At 40.8% G+C, this 24267-nt stretch overlaps 2 protein-coding genes across 4 annotated transcripts in view; one reads left to right on the top strand and one right to left on the bottom strand.

Annotated features, from left to right (window-relative positions):
* The window catches only part of kirrel3l (kirre like nephrin family adhesion molecule 3, like), an 81684-nt gene extending 68464 nt beyond the window's left edge, over positions 1 to 13220 (bottom strand). For all 3 annotated transcript variants that reach the window (XM_034698069.1, XM_034698068.1, XM_034698067.1), the window contains exon 1: positions 12880 to 13220. The gene's annotated coding sequence lies outside the window, so the exon portion shown is untranslated. The remainder of the gene's footprint in view (positions 1 to 12879) is intronic.
* The window catches only part of nphs1 (NPHS1 adhesion molecule, nephrin), an 80763-nt gene continuing 69189 nt past the window's right edge, over positions 12694 to 24267 (top strand). The window contains exons 1-4 of the mRNA XM_034698063.1: positions 12694 to 12771; positions 12917 to 13010; positions 17156 to 17261; positions 17343 to 17426. Coding sequence (XP_034553954.1) covers positions 12937 to 13010; positions 17156 to 17261; positions 17343 to 17426 — 264 coding nt within the window. The 5' untranslated portion in view covers positions 12694 to 12771; positions 12917 to 12936. The remainder of the gene's footprint in view (positions 12772 to 12916; positions 13011 to 17155; positions 17262 to 17342; positions 17427 to 24267) is intronic.

The following is a 24267-nucleotide window of genomic DNA, read 5'->3' on the forward strand; positions in this document are numbered from 1 at the left end:
GCTGTCTTATCTCTGGCTTGATTTTTTTTTATTTACTTTTTGGAGTCCAATCCTTTTATCTGTGATCTAACCTGCAATGACGAGATAAAGCTGTGCTGACTTTTCCATAAATGCACTTATCGGAGCTGTACAAGCTCTCCAATGCCAATGAGATGTGCAGGATGATCACTTAGCATTCAGAATGCATACCTTCACCTGCACTGCCCACAGATACACAAAGGAACATGCTCTCTCTCTCACTCTCTCTCTCACACACACACACACACACACACACACACACACACACACACACACACACACACACACACACACACACACACACACACACACACACACACACACACACACACACACACACACACACACACACACAACTACAGTAAATGCAGTCATACACAAAGTGTGGAGGCAAACACAAAAACACACTTTTCCACTTGTGTTGCTGTGTCTACAGGCTATTCACGGTAATAGCTTGGGCTTTCAGCCCTAAGTGTATTTTTTTTTCAGTTCCAATCATACAATAGTGCCTGCTGAGCTGGCAAGTAAGAATATCAAACAGCAAATGAAATTCCTGAGAGCCGTCTACACCAACACCAACTTGTAGCATGAATTTTTCATCATTTGGTGAGGTAATATTACCTCATTAGAGTACTCAGGCAGCCATTCAATAAGGGTGGTCATTCTCCTTGCCAAGACTAGATCAGTGTTGGTATGAAAACAGCCCGATTCATTCACCACCCCCCTGCACGCACATATATCTGTTCACACACACATGCATAGTATTTTTCAGTATGTGCAATGACACGTAACAAAGGTCATGCGCAACACTAGTGATGGATATGGAGGAGAATATCACTGGGAGCATACCGGGCTTTGTTTCATGCACAATCAAATATGTAGGATGAATGCATAATGCCATTATCCCTCTCTCTCAAGTGTAGTCCTTACATCTATTTCTATCATCTAATCTGCATCACTTTATCTCTCTCACTAGTCCCTGTACTCATCCTGGGATCAAAGGGTAACATCCATGGAGTCAGGTGGGTGGGGCAGGGGGTGACTGACTGAAGAATAACCAGCAAAATTGCAATTTCTCTACAATATTCTGAGCAGGTCTTAAAAACTCGAAGTCACTTATATGAACTGTGTTCATTACTTCAATGGCTTTGCAGCCTTCTGCTCACCTGCAGCCGACAGCTGCCAGCTCTGTCTGTGGGTTGAGCCTGTTCTCCTGGAGGAGTCAGGGAAAAAACACCACTTTCACCTGTCTGTTCTTAATCTGTGGGATAAAAACATCACAGCATCCAGCAAGAGATCAACACACAGGGTAAGGAAGGGCTGGCCTCTAATTTAATAGTGTCTTCGCTGAGGAAAATATTTACATGCCGGTGCTGCTCTGTTTGATGCAGGTGTGTCTTGTTTTGTCTCTCAAGTCATCATTCAATTTATTACTTACACAAAAGGACGTTTTTGTGAGATAAGATAATAAAAAAGTGGGTTCAAAAAAATTACGTATTATAAGGAAGTAGCAAACAGTACCCTGAAACCTGACTATGGCCACATCTATGCCAAACCAACACTACTCATTGTCAAAGCTTTTAATGCAATGCTAACATTAGCTGATATTGTGGAAATAAACTCTTTCAGCTAAAACTAACAACTGCCAAGTGCTAATGTATCGTGAGCAGATTGTTATAGCGGATTGGACTTCTTATTTAATACATCCGCAGTTTTTACAAAATAATGATTGGGACATGATTCTTCATTGATTTAAAAACAGTTGTGTTTCTTCCATTGAAATAAGTACATTACACTCAGGTGGAGCAAAACAATGTGAAAAAAGAACCACATGAATCAGTGTGTAGTTGATTGAGTTTTTTCTGCCTCGTCACTGTCAGTCTTCTTCTTTTCTTTTTATCAGTCCTTAAACACCATCGTTTGTCATTACTTGTTCCATTAAGAGTTGAGTATGTGCGGTCCTCAGTTTTGTAAATTCCTCTGGCATAGCCAAGCGGCAACCTCCGGTCTCAAAATATGAAGCCCATGCGGAAGTGTCATAAACTGCAATTCATCAAGAATCCGCTTGAGGCTGACTGCAGAAACACCGGAAACCACATAGACACCAATTCAAAAAAGACGATTTTAATAAACATGTTTACAGCCTGGTTCAAAAATGGCTTGGCTCTACGTAGCTAATCTCTCTAATGGCACACACTGTACGGGGGGGGGGGGACATTTTTTGTAACGCAGCAGTTCAGAAGATATTAAGATTACAAGTTTGCCCAAATAAGGACATGACTGACTTGACTCCCGGACGGGAACACATAGCTGTTGGCTAGGAGGCTCAAACCCCACCTCTTTACGTCACACTCTGCCTGGTTGAGTTCCGCATTTCCAATATGGCTGCCGCTGCCGTTGGACTTCAAAACAGCGCTCAGGAACAGATGGGTGACGTCACGGATACTACGTCCATTATTTAAACAGTCGATGGGCATAGCCCATAGTTTGTGTGTTTCCAGTCCCGGCTTTTCGCTCATCTCTTTCCCCACGTTTGACAAACTGATGTCAAATTAACCAGACATCTTTCAGAAGACAGACATGATAACACTTAACCTGCCCCAGTCTATGATTGGAGCTGTATCCAGAGCAAGGGTGTGCTATCAAGAAAGAACAGACTGTTGCTATGGAGCAATAACCAACCACAATCAACTATTTAACACAGCTGTGCAATAATAATGATAATTAATGGTATTCACTAAACCTTCCCACCAAAAAACAGAACTGCACATGATAAGCCACTAAGCAAACAAAATCCCTGTAGTCAATAATGCTCAAACTTAACTCTGACTCTTGACATCTCACCCTAATATACAGGGATCAGTAAAACACCACAGATAGAGCATGGAAATATACTTTATGCTGCAGAGGGGAAGAGATCATTTGTTTGTTTGTTTGTAGTCACTTGTGGTTTCTCCATCTGCTGGGAAAAAAACAAGTGCAAAAACCTTTGCAGAAATAGAGCCATGGTCAGACAAACACATCTGCCACTCTTGTTTGAACTACAGCCAAGAAGCACAGAGTCAGTGAGTATATTTCTATGATTGGTTCACAGAATTATATGCATAGTTTTTCTACGCAATATCCAACCTTAACACTCAATGTTTATTGAAATGTTGATAACTTCTATAAGCTTTCTGTTACATTAATAATTCCCTTTAATACAAATATTCCTATTGGGAACTAGAGTTTCCAGTGCTTTAATAAAGCCATTGAAAATACCTCTTAGGCTGGCAACACAGTAGATGACTTCTAGATCTTAGCTGATTTTAAAACGGTGGACAGTTCCGACCAATTTTTAACATCTCAGTCCTCTGAACACACACTTTGTTTCCATATGACTGCTAGACCACACACTTAAGGTTTGTGGTAACTATTTCACAGTGGCAATTCCACTGACACGAGATCTCATAGAAACTTTCATGATCATACTGACTTCAGAAGAAAAAACAAAACAGGAAAGACTACGGGGCGTACTGAAAATAACAGCAACAATTTTCCACATTTAGCTCCAAAACATCATAAAAAAGTTGTGTACATTTTCAAAAGTCACTTTTTACCACACTTAGAGCAATATTTGTGATCTTCTTCACATTTATTTTTGTAGTGAAAAATATATTTAAGTAACAATCACTGTTAAATCCAAATGCTAAATATAAATATTAATGTTAAATGTTGAATTGAAATGTTACATATAGATCTACATATTAAATATTCATCTAAATTTCAAATGTTAAATGTGAATATTAAATGTTAAATCTAAATGTTGCTCTGCGATCCTAAATATTTAGCTAATATGCAAATTCACACTGCCGCAGAGCAGAAATACCAAAATAAAAGCTTAATAAAGCGATACACACTTAACAATATCAACCTAGTTAGCCTGTACCATAGACTGATTCAGTACTATCTCTGAGTGTTGTGAAATCTCTTAAAGGTGACATATCATGCAAAATTGACTTTTTAAAGGTTCTTTACCTGAAATATGTTTCCCTGGCATGTCTACAAACCCCCCGAGAATGAAAAAAATCCATTCTGCCCCTGTCTTGATTTCTACACCTTTCTGTAAATGTGTGTGAAACGAGCCGTTTCAGACTTCCGTGTTTTTGTTACGTAACAACAATATCCGGTCTGTCACGGAGTCAGAGCTCGGAGCTTGTTCAGCCCATAGACTGTATAAAATAATACTGAATCCCTCCCCCATTTTTCATTACCTGCACAAATGTGTGCTAACAAGGAGCTTAGGAGGGAGGCATGCTAGTTGTAGGCTGTCTTAATAAACACAAAGGTCGGTTTTACTCCCCACGTCTGCAGATTTGAAGATCTAGTGGATGATTTTTATTTGTCATGGATAAGTGCTAGCGCTAATTAGCATAGCCACATAGCTATATGTTCATAGCTGCAGCTGTAGCTGCAGCTGTAGCTGTAGCTGTAGCTGTGTACCAAGACACACGTCGACATACTGACAAATAAAACAACAAGAAACACTAAATCTGTGACCAATCCTTCATAAAAGGTCCTGCTGCCTTTCTGGCAGAGGTCGGTTTTACTCCCCACGTCTGCAGATTTGAAGATCTAGTGGATGATTTTTATTTATCATGGATAAGTGCTAGCGCTAGTTAGCATAGCCACATAGCTACATGTTCGTAGCTGTGTACCAAGACACACGTCTACATACTGATAAATAAAACAACAAGAAACACTAAATCTATGACCAATGGTTCAGAAAGGTCCTGCTACAGGCACCTCTCCGTCAGGATCAGATTCAGAGGGTTGAAGTAACGTGATCTCTGAGCAGCCGTGTATATTCAGCCAACATGTAAACATTAGATCAACGTGCTGGAGAGCCGAGGCACATCCACTTCCGGAGGGGGCGTGGTCAGAGAGAAAACAGAGTGTTCTGATGAGGAATGAAAAAGAGGACTTTTCAGGCATGCCAAAATCTGATTTCAAAGTGTTTTTTTGAGCATAAACTTTCAAGACATGTTTTGGGGACCTCTTAGACCAATATATATTTGATGAAAAAAGCGTGATATGTCCCCTTTAATGTTTCTCTAAAAGCGCCTTTCCAACATTTTTACGGCGAGCAGTCCGGTTAGTAACCCGTAGGAGTCAGTACTGTTAGACTATGATTTGGATATCTGTATCGCTTTATGATGCTTTTATTTTAGTACTTTGGCTAGGCGGCAGTGTGAATTTGTATGGGTAGTACCAAAATAAAAGCTTCACAAAGTGATACAGACATCCCATGATGCTACCTAGTCTGCTCCTCTCATTAGTTATTGAGTCGGATCAAACATTTTTTTAATTTACAATGCCAGGTCAGGGAGGGATCAGTAAAATAGTGGTATATACACGGCACACTTGAAGATTATTTGGACATACTAATCAGTTACAACAAGCCCTGAATCAGGTCAAGCCCCCATGATCACAGGGGGTGGTGAAAAGGGCCCTAAAAATCCTTGAGTATGTGGCCAGCCTTGGAGTGAACAATTGAGCGAGTGACAGTTCAAGTGAGCAAGTGAGTGAGAGAAGTGTGACAGCGATACCCTATAGGGAATCAAGAAGTAGCTGCATCTTTTTTTAGCATTGAGCTAAAAAAAAAGGAAAAAGAGGATTTGGTGGAATGTTATGAGAAAAGCTTGGCCTAATGGACGGAGGGTGACAGAGAGTGCACAGAACGGGGATTAAGATGTATCCTGGACGAGAGAGAGAGAGAGTGTGAGTGCAGGCGTGTGTGTGTGTGGTTGTGTGTAGACCAATGAGGCATATCTGCACGTTAATATGTTTTAAAGTCTCTATTTCACCATTAGGCTGTTTCTTTACATTAAAGGTATATGATGCACATTAAAATTTAAAATGAATTATTTACTTTAGGACAGAAAATGTGGACAGTTAATTTAGGGTAACCAATGCATTTATCTGCTCTTATAGCATTGATGAAAAATCATGTAAAGAATGAATTTCTGATAGTATTCCTCCAGAAGTGGCCTGAACACCCCCAGGGAAGGTTCAATAGAACAAGACACAATGACAAACTGACATAATGTCACATTTTAAGGCTTCATGTTGCCCGCATTTATCTGTAATTTTTTTTTTCCCAGGGCAAATAAAGAAGGTTTAAGTGAAGAGGTCCAGCCCAATCTGTTCCTGAGATATAACTATATATATATGTTTCAACAGGTCTTAATCCACATTACAGGGATTTAACATGAGATACACGGGGATTTGTGAAGATCAGCGTCTGCTCAGAGACAGAGAAAGAAAAAAAAAATCTCTCTTCTCCACTCTTTTTGTCATCCCTGTATCAAGTTGTGTTTGTGTGGAGGGGTGCTGTTAATGTTTTTTTCTTTTAATCTTTTTTTGCATGTTCATGTCAAGTGTATTGTGCTAACAAGTCCCAGATCTTTTTGCACTCATAAGCTCCCAAATCCTTTATCACTGTTGTTGTCATGTACGCTTAGTGCAGAGATGTTTCTCGCCCAGCCCCCTCCCCACCAGCCCACATACTGTTTGCCATAGTAATCATCTTATTTACAGGTTATGGTTCCATAAAAACTGCCTCTGATGATCTCACACACATGAATTTGTCATAAAGAAGCATGACGTTTATGATGGAGTCAAGACTCAATCCCTTGACTAACCAGTCTGTGGCACAGCTCCAGCCGCAGCCTCCTTGCCTGTCTGATAGAGCCTGGTGCATCCTGCCGACCTCTATCATGCCCAGAACTATGGCGTGTGTCTGTCTGCCTCATCCTAAGAACCAAATCTGGTGCGACAACAAGAAGCGTCTGCGCTGTATCACTTTACGTCTAGCAATCAGGCAAGAGTCTGAGTACATAGACACCGGCTAAGACTGTCCGCCTTTATCTTCACCAAATCTGACACAAACTGAGGAGAGCTTTGTCGAGTACCACAGTTGTAGAGCTTTCTGGAATGGCCTTTCTTTTTTTTTTTTTTTTCCAAGTGACAACCTTCAGAGAGTTTTATTCTGCAAGATTTTATGTTTTGAAATGAAATGAGAGAGGGGAAGGAAAGAAAAACGACTGGTTGTATAATAAAGCCTCGCTGCAAATCCAGCAGTGATTAATATCTGACAGAGAATAATATTTGATACACTGCGGTATGTGCGTCACGCCTATGAGGAGTGATAATTTCTGCTGGCGCAACATATGAAACATTGCTGTCTCTCAAGAAGAAAATCTACAGTAAGTCACAAAAGGAAATAGGGAGATTTGTTTGAGAAAGGAATTGTGTTCAACAACCATGGCTGCCTGCGTCTTGGCCTCTGTCAACCTTATTGCTTTGGTCCTGTTTCCCAGCCCCTCTCCCTGCTCCAATATGATAAGATTTACTGGCATGTCCAAATGGGTAATCTTGTTTATTCACTGTAGCTGTTTGGATCCCAACATCACTGGGAGAATTAAAGCCTCTGAATCTCAGCAGGAGGTCAAGCGGAAAAAAAAGGAAATGTAGTTTTCTATCTCTATTCTGCTCTGTGTTGGTGTTCATTAGCGCTGTAACAGCTGATATTATTTTCACTGAGGCTCACTCGTATCTATTCCCTCCTCTGTTGTTGATCTCACTCAATATATCCTCCGCTTTCTGCGCTCCGTCCCTTTGTGAGTGGATGTTTGTTTGAGTAAAACAGCCAGAGATGGACTCCTTCAGGAGAGCTGTATACAGGATGTTCATGCTGTTTCTCACGCCGCGCTGCAGGTTCGACAGCCATGTTTCAGATAAAAACTCTGACTTCTCGGATCCATACCATTGATTCAACATCTAACCAGCACATTTCTAGATTGCCACTGAATTATTTAATTAATCAGTTGGAAAAGCCCTGTGGTATTTGGGCCAGAAGGGCGACAGAGCTGACAGCCTGCAGGTTAAGCAGCCTGCAGGTCCGTGCGAGCACAGGGAGGTGGATGCAGTCTGTCACATGGCCAAGCTCTCTGTCTCTGCAAGAGATCTTCAATTATAAGAGGCTTGTACTGCTTTTGCATCCCCCTATCAATCCTTCACCTCCATTCAGATAAGCCCAGGCCTTTACTACTCATTCTTATGTGGGAAATCTGCTGATGCCGAGAGTTTATCTAAAGCTGGTTTTTCTTTTTATCCAAATCCTCTCTGCAGATCTTTCTTTAACGTACATTTGACATACTTTATATGATCCATGTCACTTTACAGACACTGTCCCGCTCTCACCCCAAGATCACAGAAGGTAAAGGTCGACCCACATTATCTTAGCCGGCCGCTGGTCAGAGGGTTGTGAAATAGGTTGAACTTAATCTGTGATACAATTTCACCATCCTTCAGTGAGAGCTGCATGAAAACAATCCCAGCTGAGCAGATGTAATCTTTGGATTCAGATAGCAGCAATATGTAGCGGGCCACAACACTGGCACAACACAGCTCAGACATGGCAATGTGCACGGCACGCCGCAAACAAGAGTGCACCTCTGTCCTCGTGGGGCCGACAATCTCTCCATCAGTGAAGCGGTTGACTCGCCAAATCAATTCAGCAGCGAGGAAGAGACGAACCGCATTGGACAAGACATCTTAGGTGACAGAGAGCCTTTATTTGCTCTCTTTCTCACTTTCACTTCCTAATAGATAAGACATCAAGATACCCACAGGGAATTGTTTGCGGTGGTGTGTGTCTGTGTATGTGTGGCTGAATGGGGTGGAGACAGAGGTGGTGGGAGGAGGGATGCAGGTTGTATGAGATTGCATCAGCCGTAGTGCTGAATGTGGATTCCTGGATTTCACTCACGTATAGTGGGGCCATTGAAAGGAAACAGGTGGCAGAGTACGGCGGGGGTGAGGCGGGGGGGGCTATTGTAATTAATGCTGCAGATGCTGCTTTCTGCAGCGCATCTGGGCAGTGCTCTCATTTCAAGAAATCTTCTCAGAATTCTCAGCAAATCCCTGCAGGCCTTCAGAATCCTTTTAAATCCCCCTGCAACTTCTTCTATTTCCCCTTGTTTCTTGACCATCACCTCCTCCTCACCCCTGGAACATTTTTTGCCACTGCATCTGATACAGCATTTTATCCTCTTCTCTCCTGTTTTCTCATTTACTTTCTTTTTTATTTTCCTTCCCCCATAAGTCCTTCAATTCTTAAAAACCTCGTAACCTCTACTTCCTCTCCCTCCCAACTTCTCACCCCCACCCACGCCCACACACCTTTGCATAGTTTTAGCAGACCAATCACATGTGTTGGTGCGGTCACAGTGGTAGGAAGCCAATCCTCCTCTGATTACACTGTGCTCAGGATTAGAGGGAATATGCTCTAACATATTCAGTCAGGTATTATTCTGATATCCCCTGATGCTGCTTCATAGGAGCACCGCTGCCAGGCCAGGCGGCGTCCTTACCGCACACATAGCAGAGCACCAGGTGGAATATGGCATCAAAACGCTCCAAATAGGACAACTGGGAGTTCAACTCGAGGGCAGAGACAGGGAGGGAACATATCAAGTTTGTATGGATTACAGCGAAAGTGCTCAAAGTCTTTTAATAAAACATAGGCCAATTTTAAAGGCCAGAGAAAAGAGTGAAATGATATACTATATGCAATATCAGCTGCTCTATCCCACTCCACTGTCATTTTGTGAAATTGCGACATGTGATACTTTCAGGAGAAAAAAAGGAGACATATTTTTGATTTGCATTTGTTCGCACATCAAGGGCACATTAAAATAAGGGCAAAGAATTCAACAATCTTCTGAATTCTCACCCCTCTTATCTCCCTCAGCTCGGCAAGCGCTGTGCCAACGAAGCGCTGGGGTAAAAAAAAAAAAAAAAAAAGAAGCATCTTTGCATAAAATAGCAAGCGAGCGAAATCTAAAACAGTTGGTGAGGAACTCTAAATAATCACGGTGCTTTTGGAGACGAATGCATTAGCATAACTTAGTCCCAGCGAAGTAATCACTCGTCTCAGGGTGAGAAGATCCCCTCCAGGCTCATCTCACTCCTGCTGCTCACATCTCCCTGAGTTCAGCCTCCGCAGAATGACTGACCCCCTGAGACTGAGGGGGAGATAGGACACGTGGCAGAGAGGAACAAGTTCAAGACCCCCGTTGGTTTGAAGCAAAGTGCCTTGGGCAAGTGATAAGATCATACACAAAGATGGATACATCTGCTACAAAGCATCGTTTGGTCGGTTTTTATGCTCGCATCACAGCGGGAGTGACCAAATGTTCTGATGAGACAGAGAGTGAATGAAAGATGTGACCATGTCAGCGTGTGTTCATTGTAAGGAGTCTAAGTTTACAAGTGGAGAGAGTTGCATCTTGATAAGCAAAAGTGAGATAAATATCTTAAAATCTGAAGTAAAACATGGTTCAGTTTCTGACTTATCGTGTTTGCAGTGGTGGACAAAGTACACAGCTTCATTACTGCAGTCAAAGTATAGATACTCCAGGTCAAATATTACTCCAACACAAATGAAAGTTGCTCTGTCAAATTATGACTTGAGTTAAAGTACTGAAGTACTTGCTTTTAAAAATACTTAAGTATTTAAAGTCCTTTTTTAAAAATCTCAAAACACTGTATTTTCACAATACATAAGTGCAGTCAAGAATACATATTCAGTTACATTTTGTTTATCTAGAAAACATTACTTAAAGGTGACATATCACGCTTTTTTCATCAATATATATTGGTCTAAGAGGTCCCCAAAACATGTCTTTAAAGTTTATGCTCAAAAAAACACTTTGAAATCAGATTTTGACATGCCTGAAAAGTCCTTTTCTTCAGTCCTCCTCAGAACACTCTGTTTTCCCTCTGACCACGCCCCCTCCGGAAGTGGATGTGCCTCGGCTCTCCAGCACGTTGATCTAATGTTTACATGTTGGCTGAATATACACGGCTGCTCAGAGATCACGTTACTTCAACCCTCTGAATCTGATCCTGACGGAGAGGCGCCTGTAGCAGGACCTTTCTGAAGGATTGGTCACAGATTTAGTGTTTCTTGTTGTTTTATTTATCAGTATGTAGACGTGTGTCTTGGTACACAGCTACGAACATGTCGCTATGTGGCTATGCTAACTAGCGCTAGCACTTATCCATGACAAATAAAAATCATCCACTAGATCCAGACGTGGGGAGTAAAACCGACCTTTGTGTTTATTAAGACAGCCTACAAGTAGCATGCCTCCCTCCTAAGCTCCTTGTTAGCACACATTTGTGCAGGTAATGAAAAACGGAGGGGGGATTCAGTATTATTTTATACAGTCTATGGGCTGAGCAAGCTCCGAGCTCTGACTCCGTGACAGACCGGATATTGTTGTTACGTAACAAAAACACGGAAGTCTGAAACGGCTCGTTTCACACACATTTACAGAAAGGTGTAGAAATCAGAACAGGGGCAGAATGGATTTTTTTCATTCTCGGGGGGTTTGTAGACATGCCAGGGAAACATATTTCAGGTAAAGAACCATTAAAAAGTCAATTTTGCATGATATGTCACCTTTAAAATCTCTAAAAACTATACCATGGAATAAAAACAGAAACTAAGTTACTCCAAGCACAGACAACTTATGATGTTCATCTGGAATGAAACAAATGTTACGTAGCTCAGCTCGCTTCCTCAGGTTGGACAGTGAATGTTTGTTTGTTTGAGCAGAGTGGGAAACAAGGAGAACATTTCCAACGATACGTATCATTCTTCATTTCAAAAAACTCTAACACGGGCTGAAGATATGACCATGTGCTCAGGTGGAGAAATATAGCCATCATTACCACCTCTAAATTAACTGCTCTGTGTTTGCTCCACGTTCAACCATGGAGACACACGATATACAGGTATGACTAAACCACTGAGACAAACAGAACTACACAAACACATTTTACTGTCTTAAGGATCAGATTTCAGAAAAGAGAAGGAAATTCATGAGCTGACGTCAAAGCAAAAGTAGTGAGTAACTAGAGCACTGATAGAAATGTAGTGGAGTCAAAAGTACAATAATTGTCTTCTGAATGTAGTAAAAGTAATAAGTATCCCCCCAAAAATAATACTCAAGTAAAGTACAGATACTCAAAAAATGTACTTAAGTACTGTACTCAAGTAAATTTACTTTGTTACTGTCCACCACTGCGTGTTTGTAGCATCAATGCATTTCTTGAATTTGGAAAGATGAGCATTTATTATCCCACAAATGTGACATGAGCCAAGTTATGCTATGTTCATTGCTAACACACCTTCAAAAGAAGAAGAAACCATGAAGAATTTGGTAAGTAATATGGTTTTAGAAAATTCAGTAGAAACTATGGCCCAGTCAAACCACGGGGGCAGCTATTTTCATTTCAAAAGATGGAATTAAACACTCATTTCCATAGATCAAAGGCCAAGTCAAGTCATATAAGAAACAATACATTTAAAGTAGCAAAATGTTTGAATGATTTATGACCAAAACCAAAAGATGACTTATACACCCTTTTGTGCTCATGCTTGACCTGCATTATGCTTGTTTAAGCATGAGCACAAAATCAAGAAAAGATTGAAGCAAGTCTCCAAAGCAAGAATCTCTGTCCACTGGCCTCAATCACAACTCAAACACAGCCATCAGGTGACTGAACAAACATTAGGCTATGGTGCAACATGGAGGGAATTCCAATGTATTCATAACACTGCAGGTTCTGTCTCTACTGACCATCTGTGTGGATACCAACTACAACAGCTTCAGAGCTCAGGCAGACACTGCACAGTAGGTAACATTAACTCAACAAGAAAGATAAGTTTCACATAGCAATATAGCGTTAAAAGGAACAACAGCAGGTACTATGTAATTTTAGGGACTGTGGGTGTATTTGACTCACGTTACATGACGTCTATATCCATCATTCTGTCTCTCAGAGGGAAGAGGTAGAGGATCCATGTCTGTTCATCTCGATTTAATGCTGGAAATGTCGTTGTTTGGGTCGCTGGAGGAGTCCTCTCTACCTGTCAGGTGCGGCTAGCTAGCAAAATCCACAAAAACACAGTAGCTTATCATTAGCAGCGCGAATTATTTTATTCGCGTTTCGTGTGAACACCCCATACAAGCAAACAAGCTAACATTAGCTCCCTTAGCAGTTGTCCAGTTCAAATGAAGCTTGTTGTGAGGAATGTTAGCCTCTTTGGCCATTCTGCTGAGACATACAGTGCCAACATTTACTTATTAAAGTTTGAACGTTTTTATCAGCTGCTACATGTTTCCCTTACCCAGTACATCCAAAGAGAGGTTCACTAACCAAATAGAAAGCTGAGGGGAGAAGTTATTATTTATTATTTTAAACATTATTTGTTTTGTTTTTTGTTGCAGTAAAGCTAAACTGGCTGTTTATGAGGGGGGGGGAGAAAGCATTTCAGCATTCAAGGAGGTACAGGGACATATGGCATGTTTACGGTAGCCTTGATGTGCAAATCACAAGGCAAATCAGAAATCAGAAAACACTATAGCAAATCAGAAAACATTACTGCAATTCAGAAAACACAACGACAAATCAGAAATCAGAACGGCGATTCAGGAAACACTACGGCAAATCAGAAAACATTACATCATTAACCAAACTGGAAGAAGTATGTGCCCTCAGGGTACATGACTCGTCGCTGATTAGACTGGTCTATCCTTTGACCTGATTTGCTGTGGTTTTTATCTGATTTGCCGTGGTGTTTTCTGATTTGCCGTTGTGTTTTCTGATTTGCTGTAGTGATTTGCACTTCAGGGCCACCGTATATTGTCTGTCCAGGCTGCACATGCTAATGCCCATGTCAATGGTTCAAAGGCTAAACCAAGCGGCAACCTCCGGTCTAAAAATATGAGTCCAATGCGGAAGTGTTAGAAGCTGCAGTTCATCAAGGATCCGCTTGAGGCTGGCTCCGGAAGTACCGGAAGTCACATACACATGAATGTGGAAAAGACGATCTTTGCAGCATTAATAAACATGTTTACAGCCTGGAACAAAAGATTAGTGTAGTCTGAATAGCTAATTTCTCGATGTCCTCTCACTGTGAGGGGGGTGAATTTTTTTCTAATTCGGTAATTTTGAAGATATTGAGATTACTAGTCTTCCAATGAGAGGCACAGCTGCCTGCAGGAACACTGCAGCTGTTGGCTAGGAGGCTCAAAGCCCGCCTCTTTACGTCACACTGGCTCGACAGAAGCAATATGGCTGCCGCAGCCGATTGGTCTCAAAACAGCTCTTCAGAAACAGATGGGTGACGTCACGGATACTACGTCCATATTTTTTACAGTCTATGGGCTAAACATGGCTTGAAAGCTTGAAAGGCAACATGGACTCAAAATAATGCAGCAGATGCTAACCTTGAAGGGGATGTCATGTTATTTACAATACTTCATAGATTTACTAAATAGGCCTACATAATAAGGTAGCTTCTCTGATTGTGTTTGATGTTAGCTGTTAGCTAATTAGCTACAGAACCAACATTGATCAGTACAAACCAGTGGGCTATATCACTTAATAGAAGTTGTTAATGAGAGTATTGTCTGTATACAGTGTTGCCAGATAAAGCTGATATTTTCCAGCCCCAAAGCTGTCCAAATAATAATAATAATAATTCATAGAATTTATATAGCGCTTTTCTTAGTACTCAAAGACGCTTAATACCACCAGATTGCACACAAAAAATGCCACAAATATTCAATATTAAGTTCTGGGATGCTATTTTAACTGCCATAAAATACACCATATAGGCATACTGACTTTCTGGACTTAATGTTACCTTCCACATATGAATGTAAGAGTCATCAAATAGCTTTGCCCAAATTCGCTGTGTGCCTTATACTTACAGTAACTATCTCCTCCCACTAGAATGTTGTGCTTAGTGACTAGATGTGACAGTATTTAGTTAAGTAATGGTTTCCTCACACATACCTTTAACATGCTGAAATGTATAATACAATTAAAAACCTGCCCAACTCATGAAAAAACAGCCCAAATGATGTCCACCTGCCCAATTTAAGCCTTTTCTGAACTGCACAATCCAACACAAAACCACCCAATTGGGCAGAAAACCACTGTCTATATTAAGTCTATGAACTGGTGAGTGTATATTAATGTGTGCAAAAAAAGTAAAGTAAAACTCACATGCTATGAATGTATCTAAAAACTTAATTGATTTGTAATTTTTATCTCAACTTAATCATGTTTTTTAACTTTTGTTCAACATTGAAAGCAACTAACGGATAACAGATACACAAATCCAAACTTATTTTCTCTGTGGCATATGTTACAAAACAAGAAATGACATCCAATCATCATTTTGAAGATCAGCTTTTAAGTTACCTTTTGCTTATAGATTTCTTGGTCATCAGTACCACATGAGCCCATTTATTCAGGCTGACTCAATGCTAAGTGCAGAGATATCTTTCTAATGAGTTGGCAGACTATACAAGAGCAAAACTGTTTGGCAAATGCTGAAAAATATTCATTATAATATTGCACTCTGCTGTTTGAAGAAGAAGAAAAAGGCCTTGATAGGGGAGGTTTCATGGCTTGGTTTTTAGTCTTTAATTTTTCTGGGGTTAGAAAAATCACTAAAAGCATAAAAATGAAGATTTCTAAAGGAGACTTCTATCTCAACACAGCTGACATTCCAAGTTTTATTATTTCGGATGTTACTGCTGGCACTTTGCAGCAAGCCACAGTGTTTGCAGATACAGTGACACAGTTGCTTATGATAACCCACAGACCTTGTTATTAAAAGTTTTGTCCTACTGCATGGAGATGAACAGTTGGCAGAAAGTAGTTGTCATACTGCTCACAATGAGACCTCTGAATTATCATTGCCGTCTCATTTTTATTTTTTAAGAAATGTTGCAGTTGAGCTTTTCTTCCTTTTTAAGCTTCAAACAGATCAGACCAAACGTTGCTGTGTGAATTTTACTGGGGTGTCCTACAGGATACATGGCAGAAAAACTGCTCAGAGAAGAAGAAAAGTTTTGTTGTCATGTTGGGAGCAATGTCTCTTTTTCCTCTGTGTTCATGTGGGTAATGGTAACAAAGAGTATCCCCATTGAAGTTCCCTTTATTTAGATTCAGAAGAATCAGAGAGAGGGTAAAAGTGAACATTTCCACTGGAGCTGGAGTCTTAGAGAATACAAAGCTCATTCACGACTGACAGAGGGCCCTGTGTATTTCAGAGTCAGAGAGAAAAGTGTGCATTAGCATATTCATACCGAAGTTCCCTAAAGTGGCACATATGGATGTAAAAATGCTGCCAACTCTATCAGCAGGGTGGTGAATGTTGCATGACTTGCATTGTGCACATCTCCTCTTTTTCTGCCTCTTGTGGGGTTGAATGCTAACTGGTCCATAAGGGAAAAAACACAGAATATTTACTGTAATAGCAGCAGTATATTGCACTCATGCTAATCTTTTAAGCCCACATCACATCAGTTATTTTCCTCTTAGCTCTTTCTACTCTATTCTCTTCCTTTAATCGGAAACGGTGTTTGAACAGCTTTTGATAAAACGTGTGTTTCTAACTTGCTGTGGGTTTTCAAGCAGGCACACAGACACATACCAATCAATAAGTGACATAAAGGACTCCACTAGATGGCTGTTTTCCTGGGTCAACTTCTCCTGTCCTCAAATATGAATCAAAATCTGTCAAGCTGGGTTCACTAGAATCCTTGGCCAAATTTCCCAGGTTTGACTGCAGAACTTGTTGGCATGGTTGGTAGTGTTCCTCTCAGTAGGACGGCCATGGTTTGTATGTGTGTGTTTGTTTGTGCTAATGTCTGTTTGCTGGTTGTGTGCATGTGTTTGGCAGTGAATGTGATTAGGATGGAAATATGTGTTGGCTAGCTGACTTGCTGGCAACATCTAAATGAGAACAAATGAAAAAGGAGGCCAGGAATAGAAGTTGGGGATGAATGGACACTGAAGAAGATAAAAGGTTTATAGAAAGGCAGTGACAGCCAGTCTTGCATGTGTGTGTCAGGCCTCTGATGTTACAGGTGATATCGTCTAATCCAACCACTTTCTGCTTGCGCCAGTTGCTAACGCGTCCTCTTCTCTCTTCTCCATCTACATACGTGTGTGTGTTTGTCTGTTTGTTTCTCTCCTCTATCATCTCTGTTTCCTCCAGCCTGAGTAAATGTCAGAGCAAGCTGCTGCTCTTCCCAGACCACGCCGTGGGAGACAGACCAACCTCATCGCCGTGGCAACCCTCTGTTCTGGCTCAAAGAAAAGAGGCAAGGGCGGAGAAGAAAGGAACTTTTATGCCTCTGAACCCCCACTAGTTTCCTCATCCCCCTCGTCCTTGTGCATTGTAGCCCAGCCCTGAACCATGTGGCCAAGCTCCCAGGCTTTACTGTGACGAGAGAGGAGGAAGAGAGGAGACTGCAATTACTGAGGAGGTAACGAGGGATTACTAATAGTGGGTTGGAAAGTAAGACGTTTTAGAAATATTGGCAGGGAACTTTACAGGACATTGCTCTTTTAAAGATACTTTATAAATAAATGGAGAAAAACATTCTCCTCCATTCCTAAATCAAGAAACCCTGCCAAAGACATTTCTTATAAGAGGAAAGAAAACTTCACTAGAATTACCAGCAAGGCAGCGCAAGGAAATGGCAATATTAGATTTCCCAGAACACTTCCTTGGCTTGGAGCCATTGTATTTGATTTCAATTTATACCAGCAGGAGGCTGCCTGATACCTTTCTTCTCTGGTAATGGCTTTCTTCTCAGGCTTACTTGTCACCTCTAACAAGAAGTGCACCTGAAGGGATTTCAGTGGTCATAAGGCGAAGTTGTAGAAGCCTGGCCAAGGACTGTCACTCATATCCACAGTTAAGACATTTTTTTTTTTTTTTTGTGACAGCACAATCGTTTGTGAGAATAAGTTGAGCTGCAGATATGGCAGCATTTAGCCATTAACCCTCGCTGAGGGGGAAGGTGGGAGACTGTTGGAAAGACAAAACAAATTGAGAGGGAAGGATAGAAGTGTTTCAGTGCTGGTCAGAAGTGAGGAACCATCTGGTTGCAGGTGAGGGACCATATTTAACACTGGCAGAGGTCCAATATGGTGTTGACAGTGCATCCAGGTTGTCGCCTGTACATTTTCCCATTTCCCTCTGTAAATGTGTTCATTACACCCTTCGCAGTTTTTTTTCTAGTGTCAAGTCAAATCAAACTTAAGTTATATTGCACAGTTCATACACAAGGCAACACAATGTGCTTCACATTTACAACAACATTATGAAACTATGAATTCAAGACACGTCAGTTTTGAAAGATTCACATACAAACATACACGCACATATAAATACCAACACATACAATGAATCAATCAATCTTTATTTGTATAGCGCCAAATCACAACACACATTATCTCAAGATGCTTTTACAAAGATAGAAGGTCTAGACCATTCTATGTTAAATTATTAACAGAGACCCAACATCAAGACAGGATGAGATCCAGTCCCCTCTTACTGACAGGACTCAATATTATCTCATCTTAATCCAACATGAGCATTGCACCTCGCAGTATTTAGCTAGTTAGCGTGGCAATGAAAAACGTCCTTTTAACAGGCAGAAACCTCGAGCAGAACCAGACTCATGTTAGACAGCCATCTGCATCGACCGAGTTAGGGTTGGAAAGAGGGATAGAGGAGATTAAGAGTGACAGAGAGAGATATGATAGTGATGAGAAGGATATACACAACCTCCACAGCACAAATATGCCCACACAGAGATAAATGCTCCCCCACACATACACCCTTTACCACTCACTCACACGCACATTTGAAGCTTTAGCATAAACTGGTAAGAAAATGAAGTTTTTTCAGTCCACCTTTAAATGTTGTGACTGTTGGGGTCCTTCTCAGATCCTCAGATGGGACGTTCAGTCTCCTTGAGTTTCTTTGTGGGATGGTCAAAAGACCTCTACCTGTGGACCTGAGAGTTCTAGCTGGTGTGTAGATGATCAGCATGTCTTTAAATACCGAGGAGCAAAGTCACATAGTGCTTTGTACACCAGTAAGAGAATTTAGAAATCAATCCTTGCTCAAACCAAGCATTAATTAAGGGATGTAAGAACCTGGGTGGTGCTAAAACATTATATATCTAAATCAATACATCTATATATATAATATATATACATACATCTCATATCACATATGATATGATGTACACACGTGTGCTCAAACTTGCTCATTTTCTTTAGATACATGGACAAAAATCCTACATTAATCACACATTGCCTTATAGCTGGTATAACTTACTGCCTGCTTAATCAACTTATGCAGTTAATTATACTGCATGTTACATCTGAACTCGCTCTTTCAGATGGCTCTTGATGTGTTGAGTCATTCTGACTCCTCTGTTTCTCTCATGCCCAGACCTCTTATCAAAACAGTCCTCATTCTTTACTTGATGCCTTTCCCTTGCCTTTTCTTTAAGCCAGCAACGTGACTTCAATCTATCTGTATGCAGCCAATATTCTCTACATATTCCATCCTAATATACAGTTTCTTTCTCTTCTCAGACGAGGTTACATTTGACATACGAACAAACTCACCTCGGTCTTGTTGAATCTAGTTTCGTTTTTCCCAAGTGAATGTCACTACAGGCTTTTATATGATGTACAGGAAAATATAATCATTTTTCTCCTTCACCTTTGCTATGCTTACAGCTTAACTTATCCCCATGTTGTTAAAATACTTTCTCATATGTCTGGAAGCACTCAGAGCTGCAATGGTCAATATGTACACAAATGAACAGATGTGGGAGCTCACAGTATTTGCATATTAAAAGGTGTATTCGTTATTTTATTTTTCAGCTGAGGCAGGTTGTTTTTCCCCGTGATAATATTTCATTACACATATGTGATTACATGCTCCTTCACTGGAACTGATATGTGTGCATGTTCATGGAGGGGGAGGGGCAGGCAGTCCGTGGGAGCAACAGCAGGTGTGTCTGAAGACTCGATTGCCATGTGAGGAACCATGCTCTGGAGGATCTTGATCATATGAGAAATGTTTTTGAAGATGTGTGTGCATGCGTGCAGTATTGCAACCATGTGTGCTCTGTATGTCTGCATGGACTATGTGTAAGCATAATAGTGTTTTCTGCTTGGCTGGCTGTGCCGGTGTGCGCCTGTGTTCAGGTTGCACATGACCCTGACTCTGCTGGGAGGTCCACGTCTTTCATGTCCCCTGTGCAGTCCTCCCTCAAATCTGGGTCAAAGGATAAAAGAATAACCCCTATCCGCTATGACACACCGGTCTGTGTGAAAAATGACTTCCTGGAGGTTTGAGTGGTAACAAGGTGGCATTGTGGAGGACACAACTTTTAAAATTCACCTTATGCAGCAGCCGACACACTGTCCTAAATCTAGACCCTGTCACCTCCCTCTACTCATGTGGTTCCTCACTGAACCAGGTACTCAACCAGTCTTTCCTCATCTCCTTTCTCCTGTCTCTCTCACTTTGTTTCAGCACATCTCACAGTTGACCTTGCATAGACAAACGAGAACGCTGGATTTGCAAGTCGGCAGCAAGTCGATTAGGAATGTGATGTGGCTCAGTGTCTCCTGGCATCTCTGTGACTGTCTCTCCTCTCTCTCACAGCTGTTCTCTTCCTTCTCTTGTAGACTTTCCTCCTCTCCCTCACTAAGCCTCTCCAACAATGCTGCTGCTCTGAACCAGCTTCAACCCTCAGAGGAGGGAGAAGCCATGCTGGGGCATTTGTGCATGTCAGTGTGTGTGCAGGCAAGCATGATTATATGAGTATGTGTGTGTGTGTGGCGGTGAGGAAAGATAGTCTTTGCCATATAACAGAGTAGGCATCCTCAGTCCCCTGCCAACTGAGTGGTGGCTGTCATAGAGGTCTTTTCTCTCTTTCTTGGAAAAAAAAAAGACTGAGGGGAAATGGGGAATTGCTCCTGCATTGGGACACTGCTCTCCACCTCTCACAGCTTCAGCCCTGTGGGCTTAGGCTTGAAGCAGGGCAGAGTGTGTGGAGGATCTTAAGACCCACTGTCTGTCATAGATAAAGGCTGCAGACCTCCTACCAGCAGTGGGACACAACCATATGGGAGGACCACTTGCAGTGCCTCATATCCATCTGACCCCCTGTTGCACACCCTTGTATTCACCCACACACATACAGACACACGCAGCGAAGTCTCCATGCTGGGGAGGGCGGGACACTGTTAGATTGATGGAGGGGTCCCCATGGCACACTTTTTGTCTCCAGCAACTTTTACAAAAAATTCTAAACAGACCCTCCTCATCACTCCCAACCGTGAGTACATCCACCTCCTCCTTGTCTCCAACCCTCCACAGCTAAAGCAGCATATTGTTCCTGCTCCATTCCCTGTTGATGGAAGAAGGGGGTGTTACTTATTTGTCATTGTGTGAACAGTCATCAGTGCCTGACAGGGGTCCGTAATGACAGAAAGATGGTTTTCTCTGTCAGTGAGACCTTTTATAGTGGACAGAAAAAAACAGGGCTACCACACCTCTTGTACACGTCTCTTTTAACATAAAAAAAAATCATGTTTTGCAGGGTTTTCTTTTTGTTAAAACAATGTTTTTGTTGTAGACCCTCTCATGCTGCTGTTATATTTTCCTCTAAACTGTGCAGAAATGTAAATTTAATGATGAAGACTCTCTGTAGTGCACTCAAGCTTGATTATTTAAACAGCACCAAGCTATCAGCAGAGAGTTGTATCTACAGAACCCTAAAAAAACTGTTTGCTCTTTCAACAAGAATTTATCTCTCGCCTCTCCACAGTATTGTTAAAAGCCAGCCACAATGAATATATAATTACAAAAAAAAAATCTAATTTTTCAATTATTAACCTGCAGAGACGTGACATTGTGAAGCACTCTCTCACTTTGCATCTCTTCTGGAATAATTGCATGTTTAAAGAAGTTAGATGTGCTTATTTATGTCATTGCCTGAAAAGATAATGTCCCTTTCATGGTTATAGTTTAATTTTCAGAGCGTTGCAGTTCAATTAGAATTTAGTGGACTACATTCAAGAGCATGTAGCACAGCCCAACAGAATATTTGAGTTCTCCAAAAACAATACTGGAATTGGAAATGTCTTAAATGTGGTATCTGGTATCAGTGAGTATGGCAGCCAATGCACTGATCCCATGCCTTAATTAATAAGCACTCTTAGAAATTGCCTTGTTTTTTCTTCTGTTTAACAATAATCCACTGTGTAATATGGCAGCACCTAGCAAGTGCTTTGTAAGAGAGAAAAAATATTTATGTTTCAGGTTAATTATTAAGTGATGATGGCAAACACTGGTCTCAGCATGTTTTTTTAGGTCAGGACGACAATGGTATTGAAGCTGTTCAAATAATACTACTAGTCTCTTTTGATGCACTGGTGGGATGCAAGGCATTGGCCACTGTTTAGATGAGATATTTAAACCATTATTTAGGAAGTATCGCTACACATTACTTTACTATGTACGCTATGCATTCATCGTGTAATCACTTTTAGCTTTGGACGAAGGAATTTAAGACATGCATGGGATAGTCTGTTTTATATAAAATTCAAGTCGCATCCAGCATGTAAAAAATAACGGAAAATGAACTAGAATTCCTATTCTTAAATGAATTTCCCCTCATATAAATATATTAATATGGTAGGAATGTGGTAAATATGAAAACAAAATACACAAGAAAATAAACAACTACGATGATACATAAAAAGGTTAAAGGGACAGTGTGTAGGAATATTTCACAATATTGCTCACCCCTCCCGTCAATGAAGCAGTCGTGAAATAGAGGCTCCTTTGTTGCATGATATGATCCTGCATTTGTCAAGTTTTACAGTTGAAAATGTTTCTATACAAAGTCTTTCAAGCTCAACAAAAACAGCTCTTCTTCTTCTTCTTCTTCTTCTTCTTCTTCTTCTTCTTCTTCTTCTTCTTCTTCTTCTTCTTCTTCTTCTTCTTCTTCTTCTTCTTCTTCTTCTTCTTCTTCTTCTTCTTCTTCTTCTTCTTCTTCTTCTTCTTCTTCTTCTTCTTCTTCTTCTTCTTCCTCCTCCTCTTCTTCCTCCTCTTCCTCCTACGCTTACAGTTTGTCCATTCTGTGCTACTTTAGAAACGTTTGTGCAAGATGGCTGCCTCTGTGTAAGAGCTTCTTAGGTAGATATAAAAGGCTCATTGTAAGTTAAAAAAAAATATATATTTTTTTTATATTCAGGTGATTATATACAAATTTAAACTTACTTATAAATATTTGGTTCCATTTACACAAAGTCTCTTCTGATAAACACAGCAAAATTCTACATACTGCACCTTGCAGTAATGCTTTATCCCCGTCAGCATTTTTACATTGATGTTGGAAATATGGCCATGGCCACTGATGAAACGTCATTCAGAGGTGGAAGTTATTTCACGGACTATTAAAAGCCATTGATTTATTGTGTTTAAAACAGATTTTACATTTAAAACTGCCCTGGTCACATGATTAGTCACTAACAGCAATTTTCAAGTCCCATCTCATATATAGAAAGTGGCTCAAATGATTTTATGAACAACCAGTGCATCACAGTCACCTTCGAAAAGATTAAAAGGGAAGCTGGACTCAACCATGTGTCAGAACATCCATCAGGCATCAACCATTACCATCAGCCTCAAATAACTTAGCAATATCCTGTATACATTAGATATATCAACCACCTACATCAACATCCAGAGGTTGTTTTGCATTTATAGTTAGGGCCGCACCACCGAAGTGAGTATGCGATGTGGAGGAACAAACTCTTGCAGTTTGTCAGTTTTATTTTGCAATGATTTTATTCATTCAATCATACTTGCCAAAGCTGCCTATACACTAGAACATTTTAAGCCAAATTTAGGGCCTGATTGCATCCCTCTGCGATCGTGTAGCATGACCTGACTCAGGGCTCGTGGTAACCGATTATTTGTTAAAATGATCCTCAAGTGTGTGATGTCAATTCTTTTACTGCTCCTGTGTCAGAGCCTCCCTGATCTGGGATCGTATATATCAAACATATATATGTACGATTCCTGGTTGGATGGCCTCCGACAGAATACCTGCCTCGGAAGCATCACCCACTAGATGTTGCGTTCTTTGACAACAAGCATGATAGGGTAAATACAAACATACCCCGAATCAGCTGGAATATTTAAATTTAACATTTGCTTAAATTATTTTCCTTGTTTTTGCTGCAGGACAGAGCAAATGCCAGGACAGCCAGCTGACG

Source organism: Notolabrus celidotus, chromosome 12 (assembly GCF_009762535.1).
Source record: "Notolabrus celidotus isolate fNotCel1 chromosome 12, fNotCel1.pri, whole genome shotgun sequence".
Classification (NCBI taxonomy): Eukaryota; Metazoa; Chordata; class Actinopteri; order Labriformes; family Labridae; genus Notolabrus; species Notolabrus celidotus.